The following is a 17,279-nucleotide window of genomic DNA, read 5'->3' on the forward strand; positions in this document are numbered from 1 at the left end:
TTTGAGATGCTGCAACTAATTTTAGGGATACTATTTTATTTTAAATATATATTTTATATTGTACGTGTATGTAATAAAAACAACAGTATTGAGAATATCTTATTTAAATATACTTTTGTTAGTATGGAGCATTGTGTTGCAGTTGGCACGTTTAATACTTAAAATACTTATAGTTAAGTTAAATACTTATGATCGAATATTTCTTCGAATTATTCCATGTTTGGAATTTTTAATTTAAATAAGGAGAAATATTTTTCATTTTATGCAATAAAATGTTTTATTTGGGTGAATTAAAACTAAAAACGTGTGGTTAAAATGTATTTAATACGTAATAGTAATAAATATAAATAAATATGTTTAACAGGACTTTTTTTGCTTCTTCAATTCTTCCATTTTACAGACTGTAACAAAAATATTACTTATTAGGTACTTATTAATAAAAAAAAAATAGTATTCAATTTTTTTTTATGAGAATTTTATAATTAAAAAAAATCTATAAAAATTTTCCCGCCAAAATAGAACCCGCTATAGATCGACTTTTGTCCGTTCTTAAAAAATGTCTCAAATAGTAGTATAGTGAAGTCCCTTGTCCCCTAATGGGGTATGGGTCAGATGATATACATCAGTTTCACTGCTCGATATTCTTTATGGACAAGTAGGTGATCAACCTTCTGTGTCCTGCCAGACCGAGACATTTTTTTGAATCCCCACCGGGAATCGAACTCAGGGCCTCTCGGTACTACGCCCAAGCGTTAACCACTATACCGAGGAGGCAGTCAAAATATCTCAAATACATATCTACACTAATTATTATAATATATAATATAATTATCTATTGACCATTAAATACTTTGATCATTTAAACTAATAATACAAAGACGAAACTTTTGTATTATCGTATGTTTGTAACGTTTTCACGCAAAAACCGCTGGACCGATTTTAAAAATTGTTTCACCATTAGACAGCTGCAACTTCACAGAGTGACTAGATAGGCTATATATGTACCACGGGTGAAGCCGGGGCGAACAGCTAGTGGCAAACAAACTCACCGGATCTCTTAAAGTATTATCGGCTAAGATATATTCCTCAGACTGCGGACTCAAGGCCATTTTGTAGTTCGTGAGAGCTGATCTGTCCTTCTGTTTCACCAGAGATTCTATAACTACTGTGTGTATCTGAAAATGCAAGAATACATAAATTTTTTTCTTCTTTCTATATTAATTTCTAGTTTTGTAGAATTGAAATCGCTATTATTATAAATGTGAAAGTTTGTTTGTTTGGATGTTTGTCCGTCAATCACGCTGAAACTGCGGAACGGATTTTGATGAAATTTGATATACAGACATGTTGGTATCAGCTGACTTGGGTGATAGGATACTTCTTATTCCGAATAAATGCTTCCTTGAGATAAAACCGGAATCTTGATATCGGGGCGGAGCCGGGACGAACGTCTAGTATGTAAATATACATAACTCAAAGGTGACTGACTGACACAGTGATCTATCAACGCACAGCCCAAACCACTGGACAGATCGGGCTGAAATTTGGCGAGCAGATAGATGTTATGACGTACGCATCCGCTTAGAAATATAGATTTCGATAAATTCTACCCCCCAGGGGATAAAACAGGGGATGTAAGTTTGTACTATGAAAATTTATTAAGACCGCACGGGCGAAGCTGCGGGAAAACAGTTATTGAAGTGAAACTTCTTTAGAATCGTTGTGATTTCAAAGCTGATGCAACGGAAAAAACGACAGGTAAGAGACACAAATACAAAAATGTGTTTCTACACTACACTTCTTTATTCTTAAAGCCGGCAAAGAATGAGACAGAAATATACATACTTTTCTATATTTTATATATATTCATCTCATTCTTTTGTCGATTTACTGAAGTTTCACTTCTATCGTGTGTGAATCGCACACACACATTTTTTGGTTTTATTAAGTTTTTATATTTAATTAAGTTTAAATTAAGCCTGTACCTTATATTTCTGCGCCAGCCGGAGCCTGTCGTCGTTGCTCTGTATCTTGTTGAGGCACGTGGCCATCATCTTCTTGCTCGCGTTCAGATCGTTCAGACGGGACAACAGCGTCTCTATTGGGATGTGAGACGATAGGGTTGTACGACCGAGCCAATCCTGAAATATTCGTAATAATATATATGAACACTAGCGGTCCGCCCCGGCTTCGCTCGTGGTACATATATAGCCTATAGCCATCCTTAATATATGGGCTATCTGACACTGAAAGATTTTATTCAAATCGGACCAGTAGTTCCTGAGATTAGTGCGTTCAAAAATACATACAAACAAACGAACTCTTCAGCTTTATAATAATAGTATAGATATAAAAAAAAAATTGTCTCGAGAACGGTTGGTCTGATTTTGATGTATTCATAATCGGCTAGGGCAGGTTTAAAAGATAAGAACAATATGATAAATGGTTCATTATATTATTAACGTGGAGACAGTCTCCCTGTGACCACGCTCGCTGTAAAGTGTTCGAAACGTCAGATTAATAATATAATGAATAAATCGCGTTTAAAATCCGTTAAAAAGTTTTTAATTTCTAAATATGTAGCAGAAAAAAAAACATGAAAATATACCATTTAATATCATACCTTCTTTGTGAATAGAGATTCAACTATATCCCATTTACTGGAGTTTGCGTGGACATTCAGCACAACCCAATCATATTGCAATGGCGGTATCTGAAAATCAGCAAAACATGCAAAAATTATACAAAAATTAATATCAAATTATTACTAAATGATAAACATCTGTTTGACATGTATTTAAATAATGATTTTCTACAAAAAGATCACCACTTGGGGAAGGTATTACTCCACTTTTTTCAATAGAATCATCATCATCAGCCTATATATGTTCCCACTGCTGGGACACAGGCCTCCTATGAGGGTTCAGGCCATAATCCACCACGTTGGCCAAGTGCGGGTTGGCATATGTCATATGTCGTCGAACTTTTGATTATTTATTGGACATGTAGGTTTCCTAACGATGTTTTCCTTCACTGTTTTAAGAAATATAATAGAATCAAATGACGACAATCTAAATATATATAACTCAAAGGTGACTGACTGACATAGTGATCTATCAACGCACAGTCCAAACCACTGGACGGATTGGGCTGAAATTTGGCGAGCAGATAGATGTTTTGACGTATACATCTGCTAATAAAGGATTCTGATCAATTCTCCCCCCAAGGGAATAAAATAGGGGATGAAAATTTGTACCATGTAAATTTATTAAGACTGCGCGGGTAAAGCGACGGGCAACAGCTAGTTTTCTAGAAGATGCAAAAAATCAATCAATAATTCAAAAAACATGTATTTTTTATGTCAGAGCGGGCAACTAAGCTGGTAGTTTGCCTGATGGTAAGCGATCACCACTACCAATGAACATTCGCAGAGGCTCAGACCTCTGCGAATGTGCTGCCCGCTTTTAAGGGTTAAGGGATAAGGAAAGGATTGATGACTGGAAAGAAGAAGTGGACTGGGAAGGGTGAGGAAAAGGAAATGGGAACTAGAACAACTGGGACGACTTAAAATAACAAAAAAAAAAACTAATTTTTCCTCACCTGCTGCCGCTGGCAAAGCGTCAATGGCGACATCATGTTGCCAGCGCCTTCGTGCCAATGCCACTGGCAACAGTGCGCGAGGCACGCCAGCGGCGACTGGTTGTGCAGCTCGGCTTTGTTCGAGCATTTCTGCCATTCTGGAAATGTTTTCGAGGAATGTTAGTGAGTTGGTTAAAACTTTTATTAATAAAATTACACGCTTTCATTAGCTATCGTAGTTTATTCAATTTGTAAAGTTTAACTTAACATGTATTTGGTAATTACTTCATAAAATATGTTTATTTGTAATTAAAAAAAAAATTGTTTTAATTAATATTGAATAATTTATTATTATTAACATTTACAAAAAAATGAACAGTTTTATTTTCTGATTGCGAAGCGGATCGGCTAATTCCCTATAAATGCAACTTTCACTGAACTATAGACAATTTCATAGATCAAAATGCAAGAAATCTTTCATACCACCAAAATCAAGGTACACCTCTAGAAAATAAGAAAAAAAAAATCGCAACAGAAACCGCGGGCTGCAACTAGTCAAGCAAACACTCACCCAGCAATTTTATATAATCCACTAACATCTTATTCGCATGTGCATCAACACCTGGTTGGTTGAAATGATTAGATAATATATTATTCAATTTCCTCAATAAACTTTCTATACTGTTCCCTTGACTTTTAACCGTGTGTTCGAATTGGTGTATCTTAAACAGACAGATCATTAGATTTAAAAAAACCTCATAGTGTGTGTTATATTATGGTATGTGAGTCGAGCACGCTTCGGCACGAATTGGGCCAGATCGCATATACACGAACCCCCCCTCCTCCCACAAAAGACCGGCGTGAAAAGTATGCTCAGTGTTTCGTACGGCGAGTGGGCAGCCGGAGGCCACTGCTTTATTTAGCTTCAATTTCTGTACAAATTGATTTATATGAATTTTATTTATATATATGTTACACGTATGGTTTATAGATACATTGAAAATATATGATGGCCGATTGTCAGACCTACCCGGCATGCACACGAAATTTTATAAGAATCGGTCCAGCCGTTTCGGAGGAGTATGTGAACGAACATACTACATCATATTATATTAGTTAATATATTCATGAACTTATTGTGGTACGTGAACAAACATTGCATCACAAGAATTTTATATATTAGTTAATATATTTATGAATTTATAATGGTATATGTAGTCCTTACCAGTACATAACAGAAAATATAGAGGTCCCTAGAGTACCTTTTCTTTTAGATAGCTTCTCTTTTTTAAGAAGACGGTTGATAAATAAAATGGAGGTCAAATGTGCGAATAAACTCAACAATATACAAAAAATAATAACTTACGGCTGCCTCGGGACTTCTACCTAGCATTCTGTAATAAAAATAAAAAAATTAAAATAAAATGTGAGATTTAAATTTCAGGTTTTCCTCATCAGCTTTAAGATGATTGAAAATAATATATTCACAAACATCAAAGTGTATTTAAATTGAATATTAATTTATTTGGAACCTGGGTCAATATGCGTAAATTGGAATGGTGTAAAAATTAATTATTTATTATGTTACTATGAATTTAATTGTACTCGAAAAAGCTAAAAGCGACTTTCCAAATAAAAAGGTTTATTCAACAACAAACACTAATGTTGTTAAAACAATGATAACATTGGATAACAATGCGGGATTCCAATAAGTATTATAGCAATGACGTAATATACATACATATATTAAATACAGGTCCAATAATAATTCAAATATTAAAAATGGTCTAAACGTATCGTTGAATTCGACATCTACGAATGTGGCTCGTTGGTCTAGGGGTATGATTCTCGCTTTGGGTGCGAGAGGTCCCGGGTTCAAATCCCGGACGAGCCCGCGCGATGTTTTTTTTTTTCTATATTAATCATAACACAATCTTACACTGCAGGAATAATTTCCAATTCCCAATATACTATAAAATACCTGACAAAAATTTTTAAAAGCAATTTTTTTTGACGTCAAAATTTTACAAAAAACTTATAAGAATTTTCTTAACTAAAATTGTATGAATGGATGGTAATAATTTTTTTTAAAGAACTTTATTGTACTTACGTCAGCAAATCTGTGAGGTCGGTAATTTTTCCTTCTCTCTTCAAATGGCTCATATAATGGTTCAACGCTATTGGTCTGCTTGATATTAATTCATGAACTAACTTCTTATTCAATGTTTGCATGAGAAACAAAACCACCTGAAAATATAACAAAAATGTGGTGCTATGGAAAAATTGCATTTTTGATAAATTTTTTTTATTTCTATCATTATTTCTTCACTTGAATTGCATTACAATTGAGATTTTTTTGCATTTATATTAATAAGTATATATGTTATACGAATCTGTTTTTTATTCTACAAATTTTTTTTTATGAACTTTTTTTTTTATGAACTTTTTTATAGTCTAACAACTGTTTGTAAAAGAAAGAAGAAAATCTTGGTTAATAATATTACCTACAAATAAAAAAAAATTGCCATAATGACATATATAAGCTTAACAGTCCGGTTTAAATCAAGTACAAAGCAATACAAGGTAACTATTTAGTTATCTGTGGCGATACACACGGCCAAAATAGCATTCCCATCGCCCAAGGCAATAGCTCCATCCAACAGCTCTGTTTTGCTCTTCAAACTCCTATGAACATGGAGCGAGCATGTTCGACCCAACACCAGCCGCTTCAGTGTAACCGCCGTAGAGTCGTTATCCATTGCCTTCATGTTGTTAGGGTCTCTACCGGATTGAGCGAGGACAACTGTCGAGAATTATAATTATATATATTTGATAGAGCTAAGTGGCCTGGCTTTGCCTCTACATATATAGCTTTTTTAGGCTACTTGATACCTAAATACTATTATAATAACACAGGGATCACATACATTTACAATGGTGAAATATATGACATAATTTATTTTCGATCTTTTTGTCTATCATAAAAATCACATCACAAATGTTTTTTTTATTGATTGATTGATTTTTTAAATAGCAACATCATTAAAAAATTGTTATATAGCGGATAGTCAAGAGGTAATCAGGTCCACTTACATAATTTCTGTACAATTTATCATCCTGTAAAGCTACATTATGTATTTATATATGAAGAGAAGCCTTCAAAAGGACACTACAATATTTTGAAATAGTATGAAAAAATTAGTTAACCAATCACTTAATACTTACTTAAATCCAGAACTTTAGGTGATACAAGACTGTTAATTGATACCAAGTTACGCTTAGCATTGGGAATGGTTGTAGCAAACACAGAATCTTCAGTTTGTCCTGAGGATCGTTTTTGACCGATGGCTAGAATCTCTTGTGGTGAAAGCTGGCAATTTTGAAAAGAGAAAACATGTGTTATGATTCTTCCAAGTAGTAGGGTGTAATATTCTTCAATTTATTTCATAAATTGTAAAGTGCATATACTCTTTTTTTAATAAATTAAGTTCAAAAACAAAGTTTTGTTGCAAAAATTACATTAAATTATTGTTTTTGTTTGTTGTCATTGTTTCTGTACATTTGGTTTAGGGAAACATTATAATAGAGTTAAAAATAATAATAATTTTATTTTTACAGTATACTTACAACATCGTCATCAAAGCTAAAAGCCTTTGCTTTGGTTTCACTTGTATTCCAATAATCATCATCATCCATTTTCGGTTATTATACTTGAGATACTACTTTAAAGTGAATTTAACCGTATAATCTATAATGGCCCATGAACGAGTTCTATCGTTTGGTTGAAACTAAACATTTGTGTTGTTTATTTACAAATTATAAAAGCAAGAACCCAATTCTAGGATGTGTCATATGTATATTGTGATTAAATGATCCGTTGTCGTTTATATGGACAACGGTGTACCTAACTTGTCATTCAATGTCAACGTCACTGTCAAAATTTTGCTAAAGTGTTCCGTATATCGAAGATTATCAAACGAACAGCTGCAAATCGATCGTTTACGTATTTAAAGTACTTACTTATCATGATGTCATAAATCCTTGAAGTACCAGTAGTATAAGTAGTAAGAGATAACTATTTCTTATTTTCACACAAAGCTAGACACCCAATTATAATGACAAAAACACAATTATTATTGCAGAAAGGTTTTTATTTTATCTTTTTAAGATTAACCAACAAACCTACATTATAATAATTAAATGAAATAAACATCACAAGATCCAGATTTAAGTAGTCAATATAATATAACTATATATATGTATATTATGTTCCTTATTAACATATCAAATTTCCTTCGATGATGTTAAATAATTAATGTTTTTATTTGCAGCCAAACTATTAAGGGTATTTTTTGTGAATACCTAGTAATTATCTATTTTAATAGGTACGCAGTAATTTGATACTTGTTTATGTTTTTCTGTGTAGGATATGTTCACACTGGTGACATGGCAGTTTTATTAACCACTAGCTGCGCCCCGCGGTTTCACCCGCGTAAGTCCGTATCCCGTAGGAATAACGGGATAAAAAGTTGCCTATATGTTATTCCAATTGTCCAGCTGTCTACGTACCAAATTTTTTGCGTGAAAGAGCAACAATCACACACACATCCTTACAAACATTCGCATTTATAATATAAGTAGGATAGTAGGACGTTACATGGAATATTCTATTCAATAAATTCCTTCATTAAATGTTAACATGGCTAAAATTTAAAGATGCATACTTTTACTTAGTTTTTAGTTTTAGAAGAAACTTGAAAAAATGATACATTTCACATTTGCATTAAGATTTGCAATTTTTACTCGATGGCACATTTTGTTTGTAATTTTTACCTACGTTTTACTATATTAAGCTTTAATGTTACAATATTGTATAAAACCTGCCAAAGTTATGCTTAGCTAGCAATTAATAATATATTTGAGTATTACATAATAATAATTTATACTAATATTATAAAGCTGAAGAGTTTGTTTGTTTGTCCGCGATAATCTCAGGAACTACTGATCCGTTTTGAAAAATTTCTTCAGTTTAAGATAGTCCATTATTGAAGAAGGCTTAAGGCTATATATGTATCACGGGCGAGACCGGGGCGGACCGCTAATATACATAGTATAATATTAGAGTTTGTCGCCCGTGTGTACAGATCCTTGCAGTGAATTAGTTCAAACTATAATTTATGTAGTTATGCATACTCTGCAATTTATACATTACTGAGAAAGACGTACAGACCATAACGAATTGTGTCTAATACTTTAGTTAAAATTCGCGCCATTTTTTAAGTTCTGTGTTTATATTAGTGAAATAAAATTAAAATAATGCTTCGACAGTATCTGTTGGTTATTACAGGTAAATTTAAATTATTTATTTTTGGTTAGAAATTCCTGGAAATTACGCTCTTTTAAAATTTTTGTGTTAGTAAAAAATTTAATATAAATGTTAATTTTCCTGAAATTTTAAATGAAACAGAACCTCTATATATAATAGTTATAGTAACAACAATTAATTAAAATTACCTACCTTCAAGTAGTAGAAAATAAGTGCAATTAGTATGTGGTCTCTTTTTATATAATTTTTTTTTGTAGTGGGGGAATTTTGTATAGATGCCCACGGCCCCCGACTAAAACCCCACTGTGTTCCGTCGAGCCACATAAGTGAAGGGGCCACGGGTGCTTGTTAGAATTTGTTCGTGACGTATGTGGCATCATAGTATTATGTTATCTGTCATCGTGGTATCTAGAAAGCTTTATAACATAGAACATGTTAAAATGAATAGTAGGCAGCAATGCTTTGTTTACTTCTTTTTTTTTTTTTTTTATGTCATAGCGGGCAGCTGTGCTGGTGGTTCGCCTGGTGTAAAGCGATCACCACCGCCCATAAACATTCGCAAAGGTAGTACCTCTGTGAATGCGCTGCCCGCCTTTATGGGGTAAGGGAAAAGGAAAGGATTAACGACTGGAAAGAAGGAATGGACTAGGACGGGTGAGGAAAAGGAAACGGGCCTCCGGCTCCCCCACTCACCGTACGAAACACAGTGGCATGCCACTATTTCACGCCGGTTTTCTGTGGGGGTGTGGTACTTCCCCGGTGCGAGCTGGCCCAATTCGTGCCGAAGCGTGCTGGACTCCCACAATAGTGTGTAGTACTTCTGTAGTGGATTTTCTCAACAACGATTAATAATTCTTTTGTAGGTTATTTTTAAATAATTCTTTGTTATACGACATTGTGTGTTAGTGATCGTTCAAATTAGGGATGTGACATTGTTGATTTAAAAATGGATTTTTGATTAATCGTTTTTTTTTTAAGTATGAAAAATCGATAAATAAATAATCGACTTTTCTTAAGAAAATAATCGATTTTATTATATAAATGGATACTTTCCTAATTTTTCAATTAATTTCAAAATAAACGCCATATATATTATATCAATTGATTAATAATTTAAAAATGAACAACAGAAACAGTAAGTTCGTATATAATCAACACGTATAAAAGGTTTAAAACAAACAATTTTTTTTTCACATAAATCAACTAAATTAAATTATTGAATTAAGAAAGACTAGACATTCGTACTGAAATAGCATTTGCTATAGCTACAGCACAGTATGTAATTAATATTTATCTATATATTATACTGTGGCTATAGACACAGGCGTTTGTTACTACAAAAAGGCCAAATCAAAACGAACATTTTCATATTTTCTCATTCATATGATAATAATATATGTCATGTATGTCATGAATAGTAGTAAACAATTTTTCAAAACAAACAGAGGTTTTTTTACCTTACACGCATTGTGAAATATTCAGATAATGCACGAATTACAAGTTAAAAAATATCCTTAATCAAATAAGTAATTGTTAAATAAAAGCTTTAATGGCAACAATGGGGTATAATAAGGGTTGCATACCTGCATGAGAAGTTTAGGTTAGTTACACATTAATTGTTATTAATAAAATACAATGTGAATTTTCATATATCTGGCTTATCTTATAAGAGGTTAAATGATATTGTGGAGCAATAAAACATTAATCGTAACATACTTTAATGTTGTATATAGGATAAGGAAATCTCGACATTTAATATTATTTAATATCCGCTTTTATTTGTACTATGCGATTTAAAAAAAGAATGGAACGTCCATGACCGTTATATTTTAACTTCGAATCCAATGTCATTTGAATATTTTTTTTTTTTTGGAGAAAATAATATTTTTTGCATTTAGAACACATCTGGGCATGACCACAGATAGCATAATACTATATGACTAAGAAATACTATGTAAGGACCTACAAGTAATGTGTGATAGTTTCTCAATAGTGTACCACAAAAATGTATAGATTGTACAATAGGCTCCCGTATAATCTATACTAATATAATAAAGCTAAAGAGTTTGTTTGTTTGTTTGAACGCACTAATCTCAAGAACTACTGGTCCGATTTGAAAATTTCTTTCAGTGTTAGATAGCCCATTTATTATTGAGGAAGGCTATAGGCTATATATGTATCACGGGCGAAGCCGGGGCGGACCGCTAGTCAAAAATAAAAACAACAAAATATACCTACCACAGATAATATAATACTACACTATATTACTGACTACATTAGTGCGAATATAGAGCGATAGCGAATATTAGCATATTTTACCACGTTCGCATTTTCACACGAATGTAAGCAGCTTATGGATAGTTCCAGGTTTACCTGGCCTATACATCATCTTATGGGAGATTTCCTCACTTAAAGAAGTCTATAATATTTGTATTTTGTGTTGATAAAATTCCTAAAGTCCTTTAGGAATCCGCGGGGCGCAGCTAGTATTAAATGATTTTAAACGAGCAAGTACAGAGTTTCTTGTGCTCGTTTTTCGTAGAAGCCTCGAAGAACAGCTTTGGAATGTAAATAATTTCTTCTGAATTTTGACGATTCCAAAGCGTTTTTAAAAAGCCTCGTTGAATAAATAAATGTTTGAGTTCGGCTTTTGATGTTATTCAAATAGTTTAAATCTTAATATTCTCAATATTTTATTTTATCTTTATACGATTGAATACAAAAAATATCGGCTACAAATATATTCCTTGCTTTATAAAATCAATTATCATTTTTGTAACTTTCATCTTTTGATTTAATAAAAACAAAAAAATAAATAAACCATTTCCTAAATATAATATAAACTAGCAAACCCGGCGAACTCCGTTTCGCCACCAGATGGTTGTATGTGAAAAATCATTTTCCGGCTTTTCTGTTGAAATTTTTCCTGAATTTTCTATGCTATAAACCTCACGGTGCCCGAGACCTTTCCAACAAATGCAAAACCGTGGAAATCGGTTCGTGCGTTCTGGAGTTATAGCGTCAGGAAGGAAAACCCGACTTATTTTTATATAGTAGAAGATTATTTGTTCTGAACGACATGACGAGCTTTTGAATATAGAAAGAAACACTCAAATCGGTTGACACAAGAAAAACGCTACCAAATTTCTTCCACCAAACGTTCTCCTTTCTGAGGTCGGTTGAAAATCCAGTATATATATATAGGTATATACCTATCTATGCATTTCATAAAGCATATCGTAAGCTATCTCATACAATATCAGTGTGTTAGTGCAAGATAATGCAAGATAATTATACAGCAGCTCAATAAACCTAGACACAATTTTACTTAAGGCTTTATGGATTAAAGCTATTTGCTGAGACGCCACGTTTCTAGCACGTTCCAGTAGCGTAGGTATTTTAACCGACTGTTCCTAAACACGGAAGTTTTTCCATTGGCATCGTTTGTTTTAGCGTGTTAATTAGTAATAATTTAACCAGAAATATAATCGTACACAATAGAGTTCGAGCTATTTGGGCATAATCGAAAAGCAACTGAATAAAAGATTGAAGAAAGACCAAATACCTCTACATTTGGTCATAGCCCACCTGGTCTGCAACACCTTTATTTGAGAAATTTTGAAAGAATAGAAAAAATTTGATCAAGAGGCGGGATTCGAACCCGCGTTTTATGCCAAACCGTAGCCCCTCGGCCACCCGTGATCACACCACAGTAATCGAATTTATTCTACCCTTTCGGTTTTATGTGCCCAAGTTGCCTGTGACATCCCACGCCATCTATTGAGATGATTAAGAACCATCACAACCAATACGAAACATTATTTCAATGATTACAATATTGTATCGATGGAACGCGGCCTTTATTAAAATTTAATTTTTAGTTTTATAGCATTGAAATGCTTCATAAATGCGATATTTTAAAATAATAGAAAAAAACCTCTCTTTCCTTAATTATTGAGCAATTTTTATTGATTGCTATTCCTTTATATGGTATCTTTACGCTCATGACATGATTTATGTTATTTATTTATTATATACACGTGTAAAGTCATAATCGATGTTTTGATCATATAAAATATACGTCATAAAATGGGACACAATTTTTATTAAGTCATAAGGACTCGGTTAGACGATTCAGCAATTTCTTGTGCTATATTTTTTTATCTAATTTTATTTTTTGATTATTCTAGCAAATCTCAGCGTATTAACGACTGGTATGAGCTCGTCGTGGCCATCACCAATGCTGGTGAAACTAGCTACTGTTGGTGAATCGCCGCTCTCACGATCACCCACTGATGAAGAAATATCTTGGATCGTATCTCTGGGTTTTCTCCTGGGTATCATTTGTAAGTATTAGGTGTTCATATTTATTCTTTTCATAAGTAGTAAAGGGTAAAATTTATAACTGTTAAAGTTAATATTAAGTTTTTTCGTGTGTTTCATTTTACGCGAGTAATAGACATTTAGAAATAAAGACTTTTAAGCGGATTTTAAACGCGATATATTCATTATATTATTCACGTCACGGGGAGACTGAGACACGGGCTAATATATTATATAATTTCTAATAGTAAGTTTGCATGATCCATAACACAATAAATGTAGTTCAAACACTTTTTATTGTTTATACTATTATAGATAGTATATAGATAGTAAGCGATCACCACCGCCCATTAACATTTTCAGAGGTAGAACCTCTGCAATTGCGATGTCTACTTTTAAAGGGATAGAAAGGGAAGAGACATGGGAAGATTTAACGATAGACAAAAAGGAATGCACTGGGAAGGACCAGCAAAACGATATAATCCTCCGGCTCCCCTACTCACCGAGCGAAATGCAGTACTATTGTTTCATGTCTATCTTCTGTGGGGGGGTGTTACCTAACCCAGTGCGAGCTGGCCCAATTCGAAGCATAGTAACAATAAAAGTTAAAATGATTTTCCTTCCAGCAAACTTCGTTGGCAGTACGTTTCTGGATATAATAGGGAGAAAGTATTGCATATTAGCCTGTTCAGTTCCAAAGTTAGCAATGGCCATACTCCTGGTCTTCGCTACAGAAGTCTGGCTCGTAGTTCTGGCGCGAACTATTATGGTTATGGGAGACTGTTTAGTTCTAGTGGTGGTTCCTATTTATATTACAGAAATTGCTAGCGTAAGATCTTTTATATTTTGTTTTAGAGTTAAATCAATAAAATGTTTATCTTAAGAAATACTGGTCCGATTTAAAAATATGTTTTAGTGTTCATTTATGGAGGAAAATAAGTATAAAATATCAAGTATGACGTGGCCGAAACCGCGGGTTACAGTTATATTATACTGGCTGCGCCCCGCGGTTTCACCCGCGTAAGTCCGTATCCCGTAAGAATATCGGGATAAGAAGTTGCCTATGTGTTATTCCAGTTGTCCAGCTGTCTACGTACCAAATTTCATTGCTATCGGTTCAGTAGTTTTTGCGTGAAACAAACACACACACACATCCTTACAAACTTTCACATTTATAATATTAGTAGGACAGGATAGAATAAGTATTTTGAACGTATATATATATATATATATATATATATATGTATATATATATACATACATACGTTTTTTACTCTTCATGCAAGAACAGCTGTCTGGATGAAATTTGATACAGAGATAGATGTAGTCTGGAATAGCATACAGGCATTTTCTTTCTTGATACCACGATAGTGACCTAGTATTTCATAATATTATTAGAGTAGTATCTGTGTTTATATGCCATTTAAAATGTTGATTTTTCATTTTTTAGTTTTATCTTTCGAATAATTTAAAAATCGCCACATTATTATATGCGCGAAGGAATGAAAAACTATATCGGACATAAAACGTGCGATGTTTACAGAGAGAGCTCCGAGGTGCCTTAGGGACGTTACTACAAGGTTTCTGTTCATTAGGAATCTTGATTACCTTATCTGTGGGACCATTTGTTTCATATTACACGTACAGTTACATAATCTGTGGAGCTATAGCGGTGGCCACTTTGCCGATCTTGTTTCTACCGGAAACTCCGTATTATTTGATTTCTAAAGGTAATCATATTTTTTATAGTGGTAGCCCCTAAAAAGTGAGTTATTTTGAGTTAAGTTTAAATTAACATGAGAATGTGCAAAATATTTCGGCTGTCTATAGTCCTGTAGATAACAAACGAATGAACTAATATAACTATAATATAACTTCAGACAGGAGCGCGCGCGCCCACTCAACATCCCACACTAACATAAAGCCCATTCTAACAAGAACTAACAAATTTATTTCGTTTTTCTTTTCCATTAAGTAGACATAAATTGTAATGTAACATTAAATTATAACTAAATTATAACATTAACATATAAATTGTTTTGAGGGAGAAGCCACCGACAACCGAAACACAGTTCCCAACTAGTTCGGTAGTCAGTGGGTCGTATTTAAGATGTAATTACTTTATTTTATTTCAATAAATACTTTTTTATTATTATTATAACTGAATTTTTTAAATTATATTTTTATATGAAGTTCTTTACTATATTTATAGAATGTAATTTAATTAAAGTCTTTAAAATTAAATTACAATCTGCAAAAAATCATACTGAAAAAATTATATATAATTATCATATTAAAAATTTATATATTAATTATTTGACGAGAACCAAACTCTCATAGAAAATAAACTATTTAGCGCATCATAAGAAAACTATGATACACCTTTAACCACCAGAAATATTCCAGGAAAAACAGACGCAGCATTAGAAATCCTAACTTCCCTCAGACATTCGGAAACAGAAGCCAAAATAGAACTAGACGAATATACAAAATCGATAGAAGAGCACGTGGAAATAGACAAAATCGCTCTTTTCAAAGACAAAACGTTTCTGAAAGCTTTAGCACTCTGTATTCTTATATGCGGAGGGTCGCAAATAGTTGGATACAATGCTGTTAGCTTTTATCTTCAGACGATTTTGATCTCAACACGAACGAACATAATGCCGGAAATCGCATCTGTCATAATTAGTGTTATTCAAGTGGTTTCTAGCTTGTCTTTGACGATTTTGACTTCGATTTTCCAGAGAAAATTATTGTTGATCACTTCGTTATTCGGGATTCTACTGGGTATGGTTAGTTGAATTTTCATTACTACTACTTCTAGTACTCAAACTGCGATGTATCTACATAATTTGAGTAAAAAAAATATTGATAAAAAAAATATATTTATAAAAAAAATATACTAGTCATTTGTGTCGCGATAGTAAAGCAATAAAGAAACACTTGGATTTTAATAGGATACTAAGTACCCTCAATTGTTTTAATTTCTACTAGCCCCCGTTCCCGGCTCTACCGTGTTGAAAAAAAAAGGTATAGAAAAAAAGTCAGTTTAGCAGATTCAAATTACTCACTACAACTACTACTAATATACTAACTAATATACTATTATGTTCTCAATGCCACAACATACAAACTCACTTTAGTTTACCTTTTTATAATGTTAGTATTATATACTAGTTTTAGTATAGGAAAATACTAACTGGAACTTTATTTTACAAGAAATTTCCTTAATTAACAATAATTATTAGATCTTAAAAGGTATATATTACAATACAGGACTTTGTTCTATATATTCCAGGTGGGTTTAGGTACCTTCTTCCAAATAATTGGTCCTGGGTATGAAGTTGCTGGGTTCATGAATTATCTGCCGATAATTTCGCTTATACTTATCGTATTCTGTTATAACGCTGGTAAGTTGAAAAGAACTTTATTAATTTTAAGTTTTTTCATTTCAGAATATCAATTTTGATTAATGGTATTAAAATTCATTTAATTTTAATTTAATTTAATTTAATAGCAAGAACCTTGGCCCTTAAAGCAACTCACGATTTTATCATTACAAGTGGGAATATCATATGGGTTTCTTCTTAATGATAGATACATATATTTATTGGCCTATCTGTCTGTCTATTTGTCTGTCCGTCTGTTGCCCAGCTGTATCTCATGAACCGTGATGGTCAGTTTAATTTTTTAGAGATAATATTATTTATATTTCTGTTGCCGCCATAACAACAAATAATACAAAATCGATGTTATTTTCTCTTATTACTCTTTAGCTTACGGAAATTAAAACCCTATTAAAACGAACAAAAAAAAGTCGAAACGTTCCGCTTTGTAAACTTATTTTTTGTTATTGTGATTATTTACAATAATCAAAACTAATTTTATAAACAGTACAGAAGGTTGATCACCTACTTATCCATTAAGAAAATCGATCAGTGAAACAGTATATCATCTGCCTGATATCCCACTAGGGGATACGGGACTTTTAATTTTGATTATTTGATAAATTTATCAGAAATACTATTTCAAGATTTCTCCACTTTTCAGG

General features: G+C 32.7%; 2 protein-coding genes and 1 non-coding gene across 3 annotated transcripts; 2 read left to right on the forward strand and 1 right to left on the reverse strand.

Moving 5' to 3' along the window:
• Positions 1-305: 305 nt before the first annotated feature.
• LOC119837941 lies at positions 306-7,469 on the reverse strand. The gene is made up of 11 exons (XM_038363735.1): positions 7,207-7,469; positions 6,805-6,949; positions 6,195-6,382; positions 5,690-5,826; positions 4,946-4,973; positions 4,151-4,301; positions 3,601-3,737; positions 2,624-2,713; positions 1,986-2,141; positions 1,050-1,175; positions 306-401 (listed from the first exon to the last, which is right to left on the reverse strand). The coding sequence occupies exons 1-11, from the start codon at positions 7,273-7,275 to the stop codon at positions 381-383; spliced, it is 1,248 nt and encodes a 415-aa protein (XP_038219663.1). The 5' UTR covers positions 7,276-7,469; the 3' UTR covers positions 306-380.
• On the forward strand, positions 5,402-5,473 carry Trnap-ugg. Its single transcript has one exon. It is a non-coding gene; the product is annotated as a tRNA-Pro (tRNA).
• A 1,317-nt stretch (positions 7,470-8,786) lies between the features above and the next one.
• LOC119837995 (facilitated trehalose transporter Tret1-like) lies at positions 8,787-16,029 on the forward strand. The gene is made up of 5 exons (XM_038363807.1): positions 8,787-8,926; positions 13,096-13,251; positions 13,855-14,057; positions 14,772-14,958; positions 15,635-16,029. The coding sequence occupies exons 1-5, from the start codon at positions 8,896-8,898 to the stop codon at positions 16,027-16,029; spliced, it is 972 nt and encodes a 323-aa protein (XP_038219735.1). The 5' UTR covers positions 8,787-8,895.
• Positions 16,030-17,279: the final 1,250 nt, after the last annotated feature.

Source organism: Zerene cesonia, chromosome 29, assembly GCF_012273895.1.
Source record: "Zerene cesonia ecotype Mississippi chromosome 29, Zerene_cesonia_1.1, whole genome shotgun sequence".
Lineage (NCBI taxonomy): Eukaryota > Metazoa > Arthropoda > Insecta > Lepidoptera > Pieridae > Zerene > Zerene cesonia.

Excerpts from the sequence above, each read along its gene's own strand:
- LOC119837941 (XM_038363735.1), bottom strand. The coding sequence starts at position 7,275 with ATGGATGATGATGATTATTGGAATACAAGTGAAACCAAAGCAAAGGCT. Across the intron at positions 5,827-6,194 it reads ATGGGAATGCTATTTTGGCC|GTGGTTTTGTTTCTCATGCA; the intron begins GTGTGTATCGCC and ends TTATATTTTCAG. Across the intron at positions 2,142-2,623 it reads AATCTCTATTCACAAAGAAG|GATTGGCTCGGTCGTACAAC; the intron begins GTATGATATTAA and ends CGAATATTTCAG.
- LOC119837995 (XM_038363807.1), top strand. The coding sequence starts at position 8,896 with ATGCTTCGACAGTATCTGTTGGTTATTACAG. Across the intron at positions 8,927-13,095 it reads GTATCTGTTGGTTATTACAG|CAAATCTCAGCGTATTAACG; the intron begins GTAAATTTAAAT and ends TGATTATTCTAG. Across the intron at positions 13,252-13,854 it reads TTTTCTCCTGGGTATCATTT|CAAACTTCGTTGGCAGTACG; the intron begins GTAAGTATTAGG and ends TTTTCCTTCCAG.